Source organism: Sinocyclocheilus anshuiensis, unplaced genomic scaffold (assembly GCF_001515605.1).
Source record: "Sinocyclocheilus anshuiensis isolate Anshui unplaced genomic scaffold, SAMN03320099.WGS_v1.1 scaffold1037, whole genome shotgun sequence".
Classification (NCBI taxonomy): Eukaryota; Metazoa; Chordata; class Actinopteri; order Cypriniformes; family Cyprinidae; genus Sinocyclocheilus; species Sinocyclocheilus anshuiensis.
In genome coordinates, this window is record NW_015555773.1 from 624,564 (window position 1) to 644,864 (window position 20,301).

The 20,301-nt window shown below is 36.4% G+C and overlaps 1 protein-coding gene across 2 annotated transcripts in view; it reads left to right on the forward strand.

Annotated features, from left to right (window-relative positions):
* LOC107674438 (docking protein 4-like) overlaps positions 1 to 20,301 on the forward strand; it is a 45,114-nt gene that overhangs the window by 19,739 nt on the left and 5,074 nt on the right. For both annotated transcript variants that reach the window (XM_016468412.1, XM_016468413.1), the window contains exons 2-8: positions 5,492 to 5,784; positions 14,278 to 14,385; positions 14,835 to 14,949; positions 15,153 to 15,272; positions 16,400 to 16,589; positions 16,997 to 17,135; positions 18,112 to 18,229. In XM_016468412.1, the coding sequence (XP_016323898.1) occupies positions 5,719 to 5,784; positions 14,278 to 14,385; positions 14,835 to 14,949; positions 15,153 to 15,272; positions 16,400 to 16,589; positions 16,997 to 17,135; positions 18,112 to 18,229 (856 nt within the window). In that variant the 5' untranslated portion in view covers positions 5,492 to 5,718. The remainder of the gene's footprint in view (positions 1 to 5,491; positions 5,785 to 14,277; positions 14,386 to 14,834; positions 14,950 to 15,152; positions 15,273 to 16,399; positions 16,590 to 16,996; positions 17,136 to 18,111; positions 18,230 to 20,301) is intronic.

A 20,301-nucleotide genomic window follows, 5' to 3' on the forward strand; every position in this document is an offset into this window, starting at 1 on the left:
GAGAGAGAGAGAGAGAGAGAGAGAGAGAGAGAGTGTGTGTGTGTGTGTGTGTGTGTGTGTGTGTGTGTGCATTTTTGCTCTTACGTTCAGGCTCTGGCAAATATAGGTGACCCCTGAAATACACACAATTGCAACTAATGACCTTTCTTTCTGTTGCTCCATCTCTCTGTTTCTGTCTTTCCCTCAAGCACACTTAGTATTTCACTGTCCACTCTACTGGCCTCCTCGCCTGTATGAGTCACTGCAGCACTCTTTCAATTTTCAGTTCACTTTCTCCTCTGATAAACTCCAGCTGTGAGGGTTCATCAAAACTGACAATCAACACACCTCTGCGCCTCCTGTTCACTTTCTTTTCTTATTTACTACTTCTCCTGGTGAAGTTTTGCCAACTATGACCACAACCATGAAATTAACCACCCACAAGGACTTTTTCTAGTCAAAGGCATATGTTAGGGACACCCAAAGCATTAAGGCATGGGGTTTTGATAAAATAAATCTCCTGTGTAATTCCTATTTATGTCTGTACTTTCAAGTTTGCACTATGTCCATACTTTCTTTTGCACTGGAAGCTCCTGTCGCCAAGTCAAATTCCTTGTGGGTGTAAACATTCTTGGTAATAAAGTTCTTTCTGACTTAAAAGTTAAGATAATTAAGTTGACATCTTATTTTTTAAATATGTCAATTTTAGGTATTAACCAATATGAAGCCTTGTGTGTTCATGTTATTGGATAGTAACACTATCTAACCGTATCTACAGTCTTCAGATTTTAGAGTAATATGTCTGTTTGCACTGAAAGTAGGGCTGCACGATTAATCGAAATTAAATCGCAAAGGCGATAAATCGCGATTAGACAGAAGCTGCGATTGTCATGCATATCTTTCTGTGAAGCACGGTTCTGTGATCAGCAGTAAATCTCCATCCGAAGGCCAGAGGGCGCTCTCGCGCTGAAACTTCAAATACGCCTCGCAGAAGAAACCCAGGAAATCCCTATAGTGGTTGCTGAATAAACAGAAGATTTAACTGATTTCATTGATTCAGTGTGACTAATAAACAAACGACTATGACAATATATGGTTTATCTGAGTTCGTCTTATTATAATTTTTATTATAATAAAGTATATAATAATGCAATGCTAATCGACATAGCCTTTATCACTGCTTAGAATACTATGAAATACGTTGCATGCCTTGTTCTGTGTAAGAAGCCACATCATCTCACAGAAGAATTTATTTCAAACACGGCTTTACTGACAAGATGCGCATGACAATCACATTCGATTAATCGGGCAGCCCTAACTGAAGGTGAAAATATTTTACTAAATGATCACAGACAATTAGAACATATTTGATGTTAAATATTAAGCTGTGTAGAGTAGAATGTTGGACCAATGGGAAGTGTGAAGCTGCAAAAAATAGATACCAATAACAGACTAAATTTCCTGTCGTGGTTGGGTAGGACAGAAATCAGATTTACATGGAAGATATCATTTTATTGCTTGACGCTTTATCACTTCACGGCTGGTTAGGAGACAGTGTTATGGCAGTATCATAGTACTTAGAAGTGAATGAGCAACTCTCAGCTTGTATTGATAGTCTTGAAAAGCTTCATCCCTTGCTAATAGAAATATGACCAGACCAGAACTTTACACTGTAATTTCTCCTAAATATCTCTCATTATTGTTTTTGTCATTCTCAAGATCGCTGTTTATATCAAGATTAAAGATAAGTGGAAATTTAAAGCATGTAATCCATTTTAACTATTCTTTAAGAAATATGACTCATTCCTTCTATGCAGTACCTATGAATTCTTTAACTATTAAAAATGAAATATGTTCATAATCAGTAATCATGTAATGAAATATGTAATCAGGCACTTACACGTATTTATTACTTAATTATTTACACAATAGCAAGACAATTAACAGGGTGTCTAACTGGATAGAAAGTTAGTCATTGCTTATATAAGAATGACTAGTTTTTAATAATTACTATAACTACTTAACTAGTAATCTTTTTATGTTGTTGTTGTTGTTGAGGAGATGTTAAAGAAGTATAGAAAGTGATTTTGAAGAAAATAATTCACCATAATTTTGTTCAATTGTGACATTGTAATTTAGAACACTAAACTTTTATGCAATATAGTAAGACATAAATTATCATACAAGTGAAAAAGAAATAAGAAATAAAATTGAACTAGTAGAAATCACCCACACAATGATGAGTAGTTCCCAAATGTCAGCAATGCTTTTATGTACTTATTATTTTTGTAACAATAAAAGAGATTGTATAATTGTGCCATTTGCATTATTGTACAGTTGTCACCCTCATCATTGATTGCACATTTTGTTCAATTGTACGATTTTTCTCCTGATCTGAGCTTAACAATATTGGATCTGCTGTGTAGGAAGTTATTGTTGTCATGGTTACAATGAATAACACCACAATTTTTATCACCACTTCGTCAAAAATAAGATGTGTTCGGAAAACCTAACTTCATATTTCCAAATGGGACCTAAACCCATTACAGTGTGGTATAACTGGCCAATTCTCAGGGATTACGAAGACTTGGCGACAAGGCATGTCAGGCCTATCATTAGCCAGGCGTTCAACAGAGACGCGTCTGTCTGCCGCTTGCTCTCTGCTCTCTGTCAATACCCGCACTTAACGGTGAAAACAGATGTTCTTCTTCCATTCCTCCTCCCACGTTGAGTGTCACCTGCGTCTTAACAAGCTGTTTGTCGCTAGTGCTGCAGGGGGTTGGGTGGGATATTCTGGTGTCTGTATTCATTAGCTGCCTCTGAGTCTTGTTCACACCTGGATTCTTAGTCACCACTGTTTCTCCCTGCGACAAACAAGAGAAGAGAAGAGAAGCGAAGCCTCAGCGCAGGCAACGACAGGGCTTCTTGGCTAATTTCGGTCTTGGCAATCTCAAGATAGAAGTGATTGGCAAAGATTGCCAACATAGAAGAGACCTCAAGTTCGTCCAAGCCTGAGATTACTTGGAATTTACACCCTTAACACAGTTACAGCTGCCTACTCACTGGCTATGTTTGTGTGCATGTGTGTGCTTATATACTATGTGTACATATTATTCAAATATATTATTATTTCTTTAGTATTTTAGTATTTTTTTAAATTAATAGTAATGGGTTATGTGTGCGTATATACACCACCATTCAAAAGTTCCAGGATTGTCATGGTTTTGGTTTTTAATTTTTTAGAAATTGTTTTTTGTCAGTTTTAGTTTAATTTTGTTAAATGAATGAATTACATTCAAAAGTTTGTAGTCAGTAAGATTTTTCATGTGTTTGGGGAGAAAAAAGGTGTCTTAAATATGCTCACCAAGGCTGCATTTATTTTGTTAGAAATACTGTAAAAACAGTAATGTTTTAAAATACGGTAAAATAGTAATAATTTAAAATATAATTACACTTTAAAATATGTTTTCTATTTTAATATATTTTAAAATGTAAGTTCCAGCAGCCATAACTCCAGTCTTCAGTCAGAAATCATTCTATTGTGCTGATATGGTGTTCCAAAAACATGATTATCATCAATGTTGAAAACAGTTGGGCTGTTTACCGTTTAATATTTTTGTGGAAACCATGATACATTTTTTTTCAGGATTCTTTGATGAATAGAAAGTTGAAAAAACATTATTTATTTGAAATAGAAATCTTTTGTAACGTTATGAATATCTTTTCTCTCTGGCATTTAGACCATGTATAATTAGATTAATATATTTCATATGTTATTAAATATTTAAAAGAAAATAATTCCAAATTGCTTGCCATTTTTATTATACAATTTTTTGTTTGTTTGTTTGTTTGTTTTGCTCATCTTTTTTGGGGGGTGTTATTTTACTCTGTTAGACAAACTCTTTTGGTGCCTATTCACTGCACATGACCTAATACTTAACAATTCAGCATATTGCTATACACTCTTGGTTGAATATACCCATGCATCATACAGCAGAAGGCTCTTAGCAGCGCTTATATTAAATTGTTACTTTATAGTTTTAACTTTGTGCTTGATTTGTGTCTGTTGCCTCCTGCTGAACAGAAGTAATCATGATAGACTACATACACAAATATACAAGTCACAGTGCTAAGAACATCTGCCATCAAAATAAATTTGAATGTAAATTCAAATTTAAGCATAGTGACCTCTCCAATGTATTCTGGGGCATTAAAGGTGACTGATTCTTATTGACCACTGTAAATAGGGTAAAGAAATGACATTAAAATAACAGCATCATGAAGTACTTCTTATACCTTTACCTCTGTTCTTAAACTCGCCTTGAATATTTATTACTGCTGACACTTAAAGTTTTGATTTTCAGGCTGTTGAGATTTGTTTTGATCTTTCATTATGATGTTCCATTGAGGTCCTCTCAAAAGCACTTTTTTCATTGTTCATATCCTCCTTCAACTGTTCTTGTTCTCCCTTTTATCTTTATTTCGCCATTCACTCTTCTGACAAGGGCTTTTGAAGCTGGTCATGAGAGCACATAATAATGGCATTATGATTCACTGATCTTCTACTGGAGCAAATGGCCCCTCCTTCCCTGAGCGAGCCACTTTTTAAAACCAACAGCGCTGACAACGATTAGCCTGGCTCTGTCCTGGCTAATGAGCTCCTTGTTAAAGTTTAATGTCTGTGTTCCACTGCAGTCAAGAATTTTGAGCGCCGGCCTTGGCTCTCTTCTGGGGAAGCGTGCCACTTTGGGGTGTTGTTCTAGAGCATGCTGATGATGCTGTTCGTTTTGCACTTACAACCATGTCCCAGTTCTTTGGCCTGAGGGCCGGAGCTCAGAGGATTATTATGAATGCTTAGAAACTTTTCATCTCAAACTGTGTGTTTAGCACATTATGCCTCTATTACTTGTTATAAGTCAGCGGTTCTTTGTTTTTCTTTTAAAGTGAGGGTTTGTAAAGGCTTACAAGATTGGATATGTGGGTAAGGTTTCTCGCTTCACCCAAAAATCTAAATCCTGTCATAATTCAATCTAACAAAGATGATATTTTGAAGACTGAGACTCATTCAGCTGTTTGCTCATACTATTAATGGCATCTAAGCAACATTGCATAGCTTTCATTTAATGCAAACAAAACACAGAGATTTTTTTCTTTTCTTTTTTTTTTGGGTGAACTTTCTCTTTAAGGACTGTCTACCCTGACAGTTGAAAGTCTGCTACTCTGATACGTTTAATTTCTCTCATTCTCCACAAAGCGAGGGTTGAGCTATTTAGTGCGGAAATAATGTTTGCAGTCAGAGTGGATTTTAATTTAGGCCATGATGACATTTGAAGCAGCCGTTGGGTAGAAATATGTCATGTAGAACTGTAATGTTTATTTAACTCTTTAACTTTATTTAATTAGATTTCACCCAAGTGAAGATGTCTAGCAAATCAATGAATAATCTATCATCTAGCAAGCAATCACCATTCTTGTAAATGAATAAGATATGTGCCCTTTTCTCGTCTCTCAGTGATCATGCAGGATTGAGGAGACTGAATCCTGTTGGTGAACCTGGTCTGAAGATCTACATGATCTTCTGGACGTAAAGTTGCAGAGCAGACGAGATCAAGGAAGACTGGAAGACAAGCGAAGAAGTGAACAAAGGAAGGAAGGGGTTGGTTGGACTGGCTGAAGGGGGAAACCGAAGGGCTGGATGCAAGCCTTTATTCATTCTAGAAGTTCCCAGGTTCCTCAGAGATGGCCTCCAACTTCAATGACATTGTCAAGCAGGGCTATGTCCGCATGCGGAGCAGGAAACTGGGGGTGAGTAGTAATTAGTTGCTTTTAGTGCACTTGATTGGTGTCTCGGTCTTATGCTGGTTAGCTTGTATTGTCATTGAGACTTCAGTTCCAGGATTGTCATGGTTTTGGTTTTTACAATTTTTTTTGAAGTTGGTCAGTTTTAGTTTAATTTTGTTAAATGAATGAATTATATTTGTTTATTTCAGAGTTTTCTAGTTTCGGGTTATTTTGTTTTTATATTTCTTTTCTAATTTAGATAATTACATTTTTTAGTAATTAATGTAGCATTTACTAATAAATTTCACAAATAATTACAAAGAAATGGCTAGCAACACAATGAATTCATTATGGAATTTTGAAGTAGAAACACTGATACGGCATGGTGTTGTAAAATATACTCGAGTAATCTTTGTTTTATTCAACTTCAATTTTTTCTTTTTTATTATTTTTAATTTGTGTTATTATAGACCATATATAAAGCGTATTTTAGTTTAGTTTTTCACAATTACTTAATGTCAGTTAATGAAAATATTTTCCTCCTTTTTTTGTTTTGTTTTATTAGTTTCTGTTAAATGATAATAATACTGGAGCCAAGCATTATATCAGTTTGGGTTGGTTAGCATTTACTTTAATGTAGTGTGATTGGCAAGATAAATGACAGCATTGCTGTATGTGGCATCAGAACGTCCAAGTATTATTCATGTTGTTTAACATTTCATCCAGATCAGACTAGACGTCTTACACAACATATTGCCTCCATTTTACTGGATAATTGTATGTTTTTGAAGAGATTGAGCAAATTGTTCCCTTGGAAGAGTCTCATGAAGCAGTAATGGTGCAGGACGTGGGGGGACTACATTACTAATTTAACCTCATCTCTGGCCCAGAGACCTCATTACAGCTTTACAATCTTCCTCTGACAGGAGATTCAGTCTCACAGGCTCTGAGAGCATCTCCTCTGCTGTCCCAGTTAGTTGTACTTAAATATCCCTTTGTAAAAAAAATCTCATTCTTTTCTTTACTTTCTTTTTGTCATTATACTTGTCGTTTTTCATTAGTGTGTTTGTCTATTTGCATTACAATCACTTTCCATTACGTGTTTTCCTGCTCCGCATATGCTTTTATGATTACAAGCATATGCTTTTAAACTATTTCACTGCTGAAATCAATCTGGATCAGCCAGCTGCATTGATGTTTCGAAATGTCTAAGAAGTTCCAGTATTACAGTGTCTAGTGACTTTCTGAGTGCCACTCGAGCTCATGCACAGGTCGATGGCTGAATTATGTAGTCAGCAGGATTGTGGTTACTGTGGCAGCAGCGGGGTTGTGACACATGGTCCCCCTGGGGAATGCAGTGCTAAATAATCTAAGAGGAGTTTATATTTTCTCCCATTTTCCTTCTTTTTTTCATTACTCTTTATTTCTCCTCTTCCTTCATTTTCTCATTTCTCTCTCTTCTTGTTCCTTTTGCATGCACACATCTTGTGACCGTATGTGTGCTTGTCTTTGTCTCTATTTTGCTCTCCTGTGCTGTGCAAACTCAAAACTGGCACCGTTCCTCCGTCACTGTTTAACAAATGGCTTCCCTAATTGTACGTCAATTTTCTTCGTCTATTTAATATTATGCTAGTGCACGTAATGCAAGCACAATATCGTAAATCCCTGCTTATGCACAGCTAATATTATTTACATCCATGCTGCTGCCTCTGCTCTGATTTGGCAGCAGCAGTGAGTGCGTGGCAGCATTTGCATTTGTGTCTGAGCTCTGACAAAGCCCTATCCTTCTCTCGCTCTCTTGCTTTTTCTGGATGTCGAGGAACTTGCCTCCACAGATTGGAGGAAAGATTGTGATCTAACTAATCCATTTTCATTGGCTAAAAGCTCCCACATTACAGCATTGTCATTGTATTGTCCATCTGAGAGTTATATTGACTGTGGGTGGTAAATATTTTGCAAGACTTTGACCACCCAGGTTTATTTAGCCGTTGCTGTGTTTAAGAAGGGAGAACTTAGTCATATTTGACTTTGGTGTAGCTTTCTCTCAGACCTGGAACTTACTGACTGATGCTTCTGGATTTTGCACACAAATGCACACAAACACCACTTGTCCAGTGTAGACACGGTGTAATTAAGTTCACACACAAAACAAATTAAAATTCTGTCATCATTTATTCACACTGATGTCATTCTTAAGCTATGTGAGTTTTATGTGAAAGTCTAGGGATGTCACGATACCAAAAATCGAGTAGCCTGTACCGATACCACTAAAGGTACATGATACTCGATACCAAGTCGGTACCACAGGAAAAAAATAACAATAACACTTGAACATTAACTCCTTTATTTAACATTACAAAAACACAACATTAGTGGCACTTGGCCTTCAAATAATACACGCACACAAGCATGCACTCGCGCACACACCCACCTATACTCTGAATGGTAGCATTAGTTTAAGTTCACTGACATACTGGCAGGCTGAAAATATATATTTTTTAAACCATTAACATGAACGACAATTAAAAACCAGTAATATCTCTTCCATGTGTAGTTCTTCTGTGTGCTTGTAGGCGTTTTTTTTTCTTTTTCTTTACCCTTTGAGGACCGACTGAAACACTTCCAGACGTATGCTATTCCTGCCCCCGTCAGTTCTGGAAGAATTGCAGCCTCGCTAGTCGCTACCGTCAGTACCATCGGTACTTGCGCTACTGAAGAAAAACAAGTACCGGCAGGATTTTAAAATGTTTATACCGACTTAGTACCGTAGTATCGGTTCTCGTGACATCCCTATGTGAAACACAAATAAGGGTATTTTGAAGAATGTTGGTAACCAAAGAATTTTGGTTACCATTGACTTCCATTATAAGGGAAAAAAACATTAAGGCATTTCTCACAATATCTTTAATGTTCCAAAGAAGGAAAGAAAGTCATAAAGGTCTAAAACAACATGAGGGTGAGTAAATGCTGGATTTTCATTTTTGGGTAAACTATTAGGGGTTGACCGATGTGTGTTTTTCAGGGCCAAGGCCGTTACGATTATTACAGATCAAAGACCGATAACCGATATTTTGAACCAATATACTGTATATGTCTGGTGTAAAAATTAATGTCAAAATTAAGAATAACAAGGACTCTGACAAAAACTTTCTTTAAATGTTTTTAAATTAGTTTATCAGCAAACCGTTTTTTAAAATGACTGATACTGATAACCATAAAAATGCTTAATATCGGCACCGATAATTGGTCGACCCCTAGAAGCTATCCCTTAAAGTCATATGGTATTTCAATAACAATAAGTCATTTGCAGTATTGGTGGTATGGAATTGTGGAATTTAATAACTACCATCGATAATATTAAAGTTAATGGAACTCTGCTGGAGGACTGTGAAAATGTATGTTTATGAATATTTATAGCTTTGTATAGTTTCCACAGAAATATTAAGCAGCACAACTGTTTTCAACACTGCTAATAATAAGAAATGTTCAACTTTGCCTTCACAGCAATAAATTGCATTTTAAAATGTATTAAAATAGTGTTATTTTAAATTGTAACAAAATATTTATTAGTCACCAAACATGAAATTAATTGTCATATTTAGACGTTCCTGTAGCTCGAACAGTAGAACGTGGCGCTATCTAGGCCAGGTCATGGGTTCAATTCCCAATTTATTAAATGTATACTTTGAATAGCATGCAAGTCACTTTGGATAAAAGCATCTGTCAGATGCTTACATGTAAATGTAATCATTGGCTTGTCGGATAGAATTTAATGTTGTTGCATCAAATTATTATGGTTAATTGTACACTGTGGTGCCACCTGCTTTCTTTGCCTTCATACATGTTGCCATCAAGCAGCTGGGCGAGTCTCGTCAGAGTCTCGCCTTTCGTCACACCGCTCCGGACCACTGTCTCTATGTCCCTTCCCCCTCCCTTCCTCTTTACGATCTCTTCTTCACCTCCCTCGCCAAGCTCCCTGTGCACCTCTAGGGATACTAATTAGCCAGACTGTATGCCTCTCTATCTCTCCCTTCCTTTCTCACTGTCTATCTCTGCGGTCCACTTAGGGACCAAGAGCCCCAATCAGACTAATCAGAGCGCTGTTTAGCATTCTGCTCGGGTTCCGGCAGCCCTGTACCGCCGGCCTTGCTGCCATGCTGGAATTACCCTAATTGCTCCTCAGCCACTGCCAGCCCTTCTGAGTGCATTTGCAATCGTAAGCGGCCCAACACCAGGCATCACAATTACGAAACAACCCAAGACATTAGATGGGGAGTGTGTTGGTCGATGCAGGCAATAAAGACCAAAAATCAAATGGACATACATTGCAATACTATTTTTGCTATGCATCTCTGAGGGACAAAGCAAAGATCTAAAGCTACGGTGACGCAGTAGTTCTGTGACGCAAACAGACAGGAACTGAATTTTAGAACAGTTTCAGAAAATCCCCAACAGGTTTCAGTGGACACAGTCAGTGAGCTGACGTTTTAAATTTAGTCTTGCCTGAGAGGAAGTGGTTTAATTTTAGCTTTAAGCATAGCAACTGTTGTTACAATGGTGTCATTATCCCTTTGGCCATCCTAGGATGCCAGGCTGAGTTCTGTCAGATCTCAGGGGAAGAGCAGATGAGAGATGAACAGCTGACAAAAATGCAGAAATGGATTCATACAGACTCATTACAGGCTTATTATCTTGTGAAATGTTGGCACATTCTGCCTCTGTTTTATCTCCCCTTTTTTTCTTCCAATAACTAAAGCATTTCACTGCTTCAGTTTAAACTCTGAATTTTCCTTGTGCCTCCATAAGCTGTTATTGTTTCCTTCCTTCTCTTCCTCCTCCCTCTTCTCTTATATTAAGCTGCAGTAAGCATTTGAGATAAGTGTTGCCTAGTCCTCCATGCATTATTCCCCCAACACATTTGCTTTGACTGCTATGATGATTTATTCTCCATGGAGAGGTTTGAGGGTTACAGCATGTTTTCATATAGAGAACAAGACAAAATAAGTCAAGTCAAGTCAAGTCTGCTTTATTGTCTATTCTTCCACATGTACAGCACATACACACAGAGAATTGAAATTGCGTTACTCTCAGAGGGATGTATACAGCAACAAGCAGTATGGCTGTATATTCCCTCTATAAATAAATATCCCTTTATAAATAAAGGTAACTGCCCATTTTTATACAAAGTACCAATATAGTGAGAGAAGTTTAACCCTGAAACTAAATTTGCATGGTTACCATGGTTTCTGCCAAAAAAAATACCATGGTTACTTCAGTTATTGTTACTAATTGAACAAAATAACTTCCAAAATTGCACTGTTATTGTAGTCGCGTTAATATTCAGTAATGTGGTATGATTTAGAGAGTGATTTATTGCTTTCATACAGCAGCTAAAAGCAATAAATTAATGTCAATTACCATGGCCATTTTGTTAATATTTGCTCTGACAATAATAATAGATCCAAAAGAAGCCAAAGCAGGATTAGAATTGCAAACAAACAAGTACGGTCATACAAACTGCATATAATCAAAATTTTAGTCTCTTATGCTCACCAAGGCTGCATTTGTTTGATCAACAATACAGTAAAAAAGTTATATTGTGAAATATTATAATTTAAAGTAATTGTTTACTATTTACTTTCAATTTAAATTAGATTTTCAGCAGTCATTACTTCAGTCTTCAGTGTCACATGATCCTTCAGAAATCATTCTAATATGCTGATTTACTGCTCAAGAAACATTTTTTTCTTATTATTGTAACAGTTGTGCTGCTTAATATTTTTGTGGAAGCTGATATATTTTTTGTAGGAAAAAGTGACCGTAAACACATTTATAATGTTACAAAATATTTTTATTTAAAAAATGCTGCCGGTCCTATGACCTCCATATTCATAGTTTTAATGCATCCTTGCTGAATTAAATTAATAATTTATTAAAACATTCTTACTCGCCAACTTTGGAACAGTAGTGTAGGAACTCCTTCAAACAGTTCACTTTATTTCATTTAAACTACTTTTTGATGACTGGTGGCTAATACAAAGTTTAATGTTAACAGTTACATTTAAAATTTAACTGTATAAACTACACTGTTTCAATGGAAATTATATTTATCACAGTACTTCTTTAGAAAGGAAGTGACACCAGGATGGGTCGTATTTGGTTTGTGTGTGTATATGCATATGTAGTTGTGTATTAATGTTGCTCAGACAGATATACAAACAGTAAAGCAACAGTGAGAAAGGCACATCTCTCACACACACACACTCGGTCGTCGCTCTCTGCTGATGCTGTTGCACAGTCTGTTTACAGAGGATTAGTGGAACCTCAGGGGACAATATGATGCAAACAAGGGATCAATCTTTTACCTGCTGTGAATGGAAAACCATGCAGCTAACTTTCTTCTTTTCTCCGTAAGATGGGTCCAAGCATTCGAGTGGCAATGACATTAAGGTCAGCTTAGATGATAAAAACAAAAGCTCATCAGCTCAGTTCAGCTTTCTATCAGTCATCTCAGCAGGAAATTGGACACGCTGCAAGTTGCATGAACCTTTCAAAGGTGCGGTTTTATCTTTGGATTCCTTTTAGTACAAATCACCTATTGATATGTTCGTGAATGGGCAATATGGTTAAAAGCGTGTGGACTCGCTTGTTAAACCTCTCTGTCGTATTTGAGGTGCAATGCAGGCCTGTCATTATACAAGTCTGATGACTAATGCCATGTTTATGACCGTGTGAGTCAGAATGTAACTTTATTTTAAACCTCTGTCTGAACACCAGGGAATTTAACGAGAATCTAAACACATTGAGTTTAATTCTCTCTAAAGGGTTATTGAGACAAAAAAGACAAATAGGACAAAGGAAGGTGTAAAGCTGAACTGCCGAACTTATACATCATGCCGTTCTAAAGGGTCTTAATGTTTGTTGAATAGATGATGTAGAAATAATGTTGCTCAGAACAATTTCCAGTGATGATAGAGAGCGGGACTGGCCTTGGGCTGGCTGGAGCACTTGCCTAAATGGACAGGGGTTACCGTGGCAACTGTAGGATTTGTCGTTGAAGGACATCAGAGGTATATAATCAGAAAATAGCTTTTATGGCAGCAGGGTCGATTGAGGGAGAGAGAATGTTTACAAAAGATTAAGACAGATCACAACTGCTGTAGGTTTAATTAGAAGCTTTCATATTGTGCAAATAGCACATTTATCCAGCAGAATGACTTGTTTTAGCTTTGGAAAGAAATGTCAGTATTTTTCTTTTTTACCCTTGTATATTTGCAGTGAAGCATAGGTCACTGTACCACACACAGCATCATAAAATTATCCAGTCTCTCAGTGCAGAACAAGCGGACACAAAAACGTCAAATCAATGACAAAATCGAATGTTTGTTTTGGTGGTTTAACCAGGATAGACATTTAAGAATGTCCTGCCACTTGCTATATTGTACTAGGGATTTTTTTATTTAGACTATCATGCAAAAGTTTGGGGTTATTTTATTTCTTTATGGCCTTGCAGTTGGTACCTTGCAGTTGGTGATGTCTTATGTGAGGATCCTGTTTGTGGACTTTAGCTCCGCTTTCAACACCATCATCCCAACACTCCTCCAGACCAAACTAACTCAGCTCTCTGTCCCTAGCTGTATCTGTCCGTTTCATTAAGGTGGCATTAAATTGATTGTGGCAGTGAAGGCATTTATAATGTAATGTTGCAAAAGATCAAATAAATGCTGCACTTTTGAGCTTTCTATTCGTCAAAGAATCCTGAAAAAAAAAGGTTTCTACAGAAATATTAAGCAGCACAACTGTTTTTATCACTAGTGATAAATGATAAATGTTACTTGAGCACCAAATCAGCATATTTCCGAAGAATCATGTGATACTGAAGACTGCAGTAATGGCTGCTTTGCCAATACAGGAATAAATTACATCTTAAAATACATAAAATGTAGTTAAATTATTTTAAATGTTATTATTTCACAATATTACTGTTTAATATTTCACAATACTTTACTGTTTTTTTATCAAATATATGCAGCCTTGGTGAGTATAATAGACATTAAATATAAAAAATTAAAAAAAGATTAAAAAAATTAGTTATTTTTCCATATTTTTCCATTTAGATTGTTTGCCTTCATCTAACCCTCTGACATTTAATATTTAACAACATTAATCATTTAATAACACTGTTAAATGTAATCTTAAGCAAATTCCAAATGGAATATCCATTTTTCATGCTGTTCACTCTTTTGATGCTTAAATCCACTTAAATTGTCTTACTTTAATTTTCAGTGTTTTTTATTTATTTAGATAAAATAATGTTGATATTAGTAGTGTCAGCATTAATCTTCTATTTTTTCTCTGCCGTTATAAACTGATTGGCTTATCAATGCATTCCTATTTTGCTGTGAATCCTAAAAGTTACTTAACAGTTATTCAATTTATTTACTCACTAAGGCCAATTTCTACTGCTGGTGAGTGTTATTTTTGGACCCTATGTGATTATGTGCACATGTGTTTCAGATCTATCGGCGCTGCTGGCTGGTGTTTAAGAAGTCGTCCAGTAAAGGACCTCGCAGACTGGAAAAATACCCTGATGAGAAGTCAGCCTACATCAGAGCCTGTCCTAAGGTACACTTCTCAATGAGGTCTAATCTAAGCCCTGAAATTGTCACGGGAGAAATGAAACATTCAAGGAAAACATTCAAGTGTCACTTCAGTTCTCCAATTATACTAACAGCCACGCAAAGCTCATTCATACTGCGAGAGCTGGCGGGCGAGATTACGAGACCGGCCGTGTGTAAACAGATAATTTCTTGCATAAAAGTATTCATGCACAGACTCTCACGATTCGCTCTAACTTTGCTGACTCACAGGCCTCCGGTTTCTGTGTGTTTATCGCTCTCATTTGCCTTTCTTTACTGCACTCTGCTGCTCCCACAACCCGCTATAGAAAGTGAAAGATAAATTAGATGATTAAGAGAGCACAAGTGCCTTTCCAAATGATGCAAATGAAGCCTTTCTGAATAACTAGGCTCTGTCACTACTTCTGAGTTGCATCGGTTTCCTTTTACACACAGGTGACAGAGATTAGTAATGTGAAGAACATCACAAGATTGCCTCGTGACACAAAGCGGCAAGCTGTGGCCATCGTCTTTACAGATGACACCTCTCGAACCTTCACCTGTGAATCAGGTACATCATCTTTTACTAAGGCTTGTTTTGCTGCCCCAGCTTTCATTCTTGATATTAGCATTTCGGTCTATACGGTCTGATGACGTGCTGCTCTCAGGCACATTTACAAAGCGCACCTCCTAGTGTATGTTTTATTCATAGAACATTTTCATTGAAAGAACATGTTCATTCATTGACATCATTGAATCTTCCTGTTCTCACAGAGCTGGAGGCTGAAGAGTGGTTCAAGACCTTGTCTATCGAGTGCCTGGGGATGCGTCTTAATGACATCAGTCTTGGAGAACCAGACCTCCTGGCTGCCGGAGTTCAGTGTGAACACACAGGTACAGTAAGATACTAAAGCCATCTGTACTATTGCTTACCTATGAGCTGGATTCCTATAGCTTGTTTTATATCAAGTGTACGGCTTTAGATTTGTTGCGTACTTTAGTGACAACATGGTAGCACTTAGTTTAATCTACACTGTAGAATATATTCTGTTAAATTTACATAAAAAAAAACAGCTGTGGTTGCCAGAAATTCATGGTGGAAATATTATGACAGTGTTTCAGGAATATTGATGCCGTATATTTTACAACTTACAACTGTATATTTCATTAAGTGATATGATGCACTGATCTACTTGAACATCCAAAATCGCCTTTTTTACCTTAAAATGTACTGATAACCTCCATAAAAATACAGGGGGTAAAACAGAAAGTCACATGATCAATCAGAGTACTTTGTAATTGGTCTATCCATAACATGACACAAAATTATTTGGATTATTTGTGACTGTATAACAATAGCCAACAATGCATTGTATGGGTCAAAATTATCGATTTTTATTTTATGCCAAAAAAAACGTTAGGATAATAAGTAAAGATCATGTTCCATTAAGATATTTTGTAAATGTACTACCGTAAAATATATCAAAACTTAATATGCATTGCTAAGGACATCATTTGGACAACCTTAAAGGCGATTTTCTCAATATTTCGATTTTTTTTAACCCTCAGATTACAGATTTTCAAATAGTTGTATCTCTGCCTAATATTGTCCTATCCAAACAAACCATACATCAATGGAAAGCTTATTTATTCATAAATCTCAAAAATAAAGCTAAAAAATTTGACCCTTATGGTTTTGTGGCCCAGGGTCACATTTATGTCAAATATAATCATCTGTGATGTGTCACACAGGGACTTTCACTATATTTCACCATAAATTATACATTAAATGTTCATCATTTTCCATTTGCAGAAACAATACATTTGTGAAAGTGATGCTAAACCATTTAGTTTTTCACCATATATCTAAAGGTAACTTACACTTAACCTGTTAACAGATTCTTACTGTAGCATTTTTATTTTTTCTGTAAAAACTACATTTTTTTACAGTGTAGTGACTAAACCGTTAACCAAATACCTGTTTTTCACTATCAGTCTCTCGGGTTTTTTTTTCCATACAGAGCGCTTTAACGTGTTCCTGTTGCCCTGCCCTAATCTTGACATCTACGGGGAGTGTATGATGCAGATCACGCATGAAAACATCTACCTGTGGGACATTCACAACCCACGCACCAAGCTAGTAACCTGGCCGCTTTGCTCGCTTAGACGCTATGGAAGGGATGCTACGCGCTTCACCTTCGAGGCTGGCAGGTAAAACATGTTTAAGATATAAGATTGTGAAATGTTTATTCAATTCAGTCTGGTCATGTATATGTAAGAGAAACATGGAAGCAGAGGGAGGGAGCCATTGAACTGTGGACCTCCTAAAAGGATTTATTGAGTGGATTACAAGGAGTTCAGTGGCAGATTAGGTGTTCTTATCTCCCTCACTGCTTTGATCAAATAATAAAAGAAGATTCACATTGCCAGCTGGATGCCCTTTGAGAGAGAAGATGAGAGCGTTTTAGAGAGAAGTTTGAGTCTGATGTAACACTGCCCCCTAGTGGCTATTATAATATAACACACAAAGCATGTGTAGCATATGGGTTCTTTCTTTGCAGTTCATCACTTTTGCTTTACTTTATTGTTTATTGCTATGTTGTTTGCTATTTTGTTAGGATGTGTGACAGTGGGGAGGGCCTGTACACTTTCCAGACACGAGAAGGAGAGCAGATCTACCAAAGGGTTCATACTTCCACTCTAGCTATAGCTGAGCAGCACAAGAGAGTCCTCATGGAAATGGAAAAAAACAGCAAGGTAACCAAAGCATGCAGTGGGTTCTAAAGCCTGAGGCCAGATTGAAAATCTAATTTAAAACAAGAAAAAGACAAAGTTTTGACACATTTAAAACTAAGACATTTCAACAAAAAAATAGTCTTCTCAATTTCTGTCTAGGTCATTATAATAATCAATTTTGTGACACTGGCCTTGTGAAATTAATTCCTTTGTGCAAAAGAACTTTTTTGGAACGGTCTCAAATCGATTCAACTTTTTAATGCATTTTTTTACACTTATAATATACACTACAGTTCATATGTATTTATAGTCTTAATTTATTTGATCAAAAATACAGTAAAGACGATTTAAAATAACTGTTTTCTATTAAGATCTATTTAAAAATGTAATTTATTCCTGTGGTGGCAAAGCTGAATTTTCAGCAGCCATCAGTCTTCAGTGTCACATGATCCTTTAAGTAACATTAAACAGAAAATAGCATTTTATTATCACATTTGTGCTGATTAATGTTTTTATGGAAACAGTGATACATTTTTTAGAACTATTTGATGAATCCAAAATTAAAAAGAATAGTGTTTATTTTAAATAAAAATTACATGTCACTATGTAAAACTCCCCTAATCATCCATTTTTTATTAATTTAATGCATTCTTGCTGATTACAAGTATTAATTTCTTTAAGAAAAACACACACACAAAAACATGTACTAACCCCATACTTTTGAATGGTAATTTAATTTGTAATGACATTGTTTATGCTAAATAAAAGCATCATCACTCAAGATCTCAGACACCACTGTACATATATTCCCCCACACACACACACACACACACCACACAGTGCTTATTAAAACAAAGCTTGAGAGATTGCAGGGCAAATCAACTGATTTTCTTCCTGTCATACAACTTTCAAAACACCAGAACCAAAGCCATAATTTTGTGTTATTATCAACCTAATTGAAATTCTTTCCCATCTCTCTTCTTCTGTCTCTCCCCAGCTTTTATCTAAGGGTTCAGAGGGGACGTCCTACCCCTGCACCCCAACAGCAATCTTACCACGAAGTGCTTTCTGGCACCACATCACTGGATCACAGGCTGGAGTAGACACTGCCAACGGTGAGACTGAACTGTGTATAGGTGTGCTGTATGTATTTCACAAGCCATATTAACTGAATTTTTGTTGTAGTTGCAAGTAGCACTCCCAGGAAATGTGCTGAAAAACACAATGTTAAAGGGGTCTTATTATGCTCTTTTACAAAGTCTTGATTTTGTTTTGGGGGTCAGTGTAAATATTGCGTCCAAATCAAATCAATTTGAGCACGATTTAAACCCGGATGATTGTAACCACTCTAAGTTCGTCTGCCTTGGGAAAGCTAGCGTGTCTCCGACATAGTGATAACACTCGTTGCCTTCTCTAGTGCAGCTCATATCTCTAGTGCAGCTGATATCACAAATCCTGGAAAATATGCGTTGTAGTCCAAACGAGTCGTTCGTTGTAGTTTTTGAAAAGTGCAAAAAGCATAATAGGACCACTTTAAACTCTTTATCAACAACCTTGTGACATGTAGTCTTCTATGAAGCAACATAAATGAAATGTTTGAAAAAATAGGTGTTTTACGTTTGAAACAACACAGTGTTCCACACAAAGTGACAAACATACGGACAACACCTATTTATCAAATCCGACTCGATGCAGATGATTCAAATGTTTACATAGTTACACTTTAATAAATTTCAGTTTAAATGCACATAAGCATTCAAATTTTGCAGTCTGTAGGATTTGTTTTGGAAAGAAATTACTTGTTGGAAAGAAATGCTTCTATTCATCAAGGAGGCATTAAATTGATCAAAAGTGACAATAAATACATTTATAATGTCAAATAATGTTATTTTGAACTTTTTATTCACCAAAGAATCCTGAAAAACATACATCACAGTTTCCCCAAAATTATTAAACAGAACAACTGTTTTCAACATTGATAACAGGAATTGTTTCTTAAGCACCAAATCAGCATATTAGAATGATTTCTGAAGGATCATGTGACACTAAAGTCTGGAGTAATGATGCTGAAAAATCGGCTTTGCCATCACAAGAATAAGGGACATTTTAAAATATACAGAAATAGAAAACTGTTTTTTAAATTGATTGATTTTCCAATATTACTGTTGTATTATTATTATTATATTTTTGATGAACAGCCTTGGTGAGATTAAGAGACTGTTATATTTTTGTTTGTTTATTATGATTTTTAAAACAATAAAATATCTTGGCGACTCCAAACATTTGAACAGTAGTGTAAATATGATATGTCTCCTTGTATTAAGAACATTTCTGATGACTGTTTATAATTTTAGATTTAATGAAATAAAAATAATCTGTATAGTAACCCACAAATCACTTTATTTAGTGCTTTAAAGCAGCCCGTTTTTGCTATGTTAAACGGACTGCTATTCAGACCTTCCCATTAAAGGGATAGTTCACCCAAAAATGAAAATTCTGTCATTAATTAATCACCCTCATGTCGTTTCAAACCCGTAAGACCTTCGTTCATCTTCGGAACACAAATTAAGATATTTTTGATGGAATCTGAGAGCTGTCTGACCCTGCATAGACAGCAATACAACTGAAATGTTCCCAGGCCCAGAAACGTAGCAAGGAGATCTGTAAAATAATCCATGTGACATCAGTGGTTCAACCGTAATTATACGAAGCTACGAGAATACTTTTTGTTGCGCAAAAGAAAAAAAAAAAACGACTTTATTCAACAATTCGTCTCCTCCGCATCACCCTGGTGCCATTTTAGAGAATATCCGCTGAACGTAAACAGCGTATGCTGTTCTGTGTCAGCTGCGCCACGCGGCTACGCTGTTTCCGTTCAGATCGAATCACAACAATGTAGGAAACAGATCCGGCGTGACACAGCTGACACAGAACAGCATATGCTGTTTACGTCCAGCGGATATTCTCTAAAATGGCACCAGGGTGATGCGGAGGAGACAAATTAATAACGAAAGTCGTTAGTTTTTTTTCTTTTGCGCACAAAAAATATTCTCGTTGCTTCGTATAATTACGGTTGAACCCCCGATGTCACATGGATTATTTTACAGATCTCCTTGCTACATTTCTGGGCCTGGGAACATTTCAGTTGCATTGCTGTCTATGCAGGGTCAGACAGCTCTCAGATTCC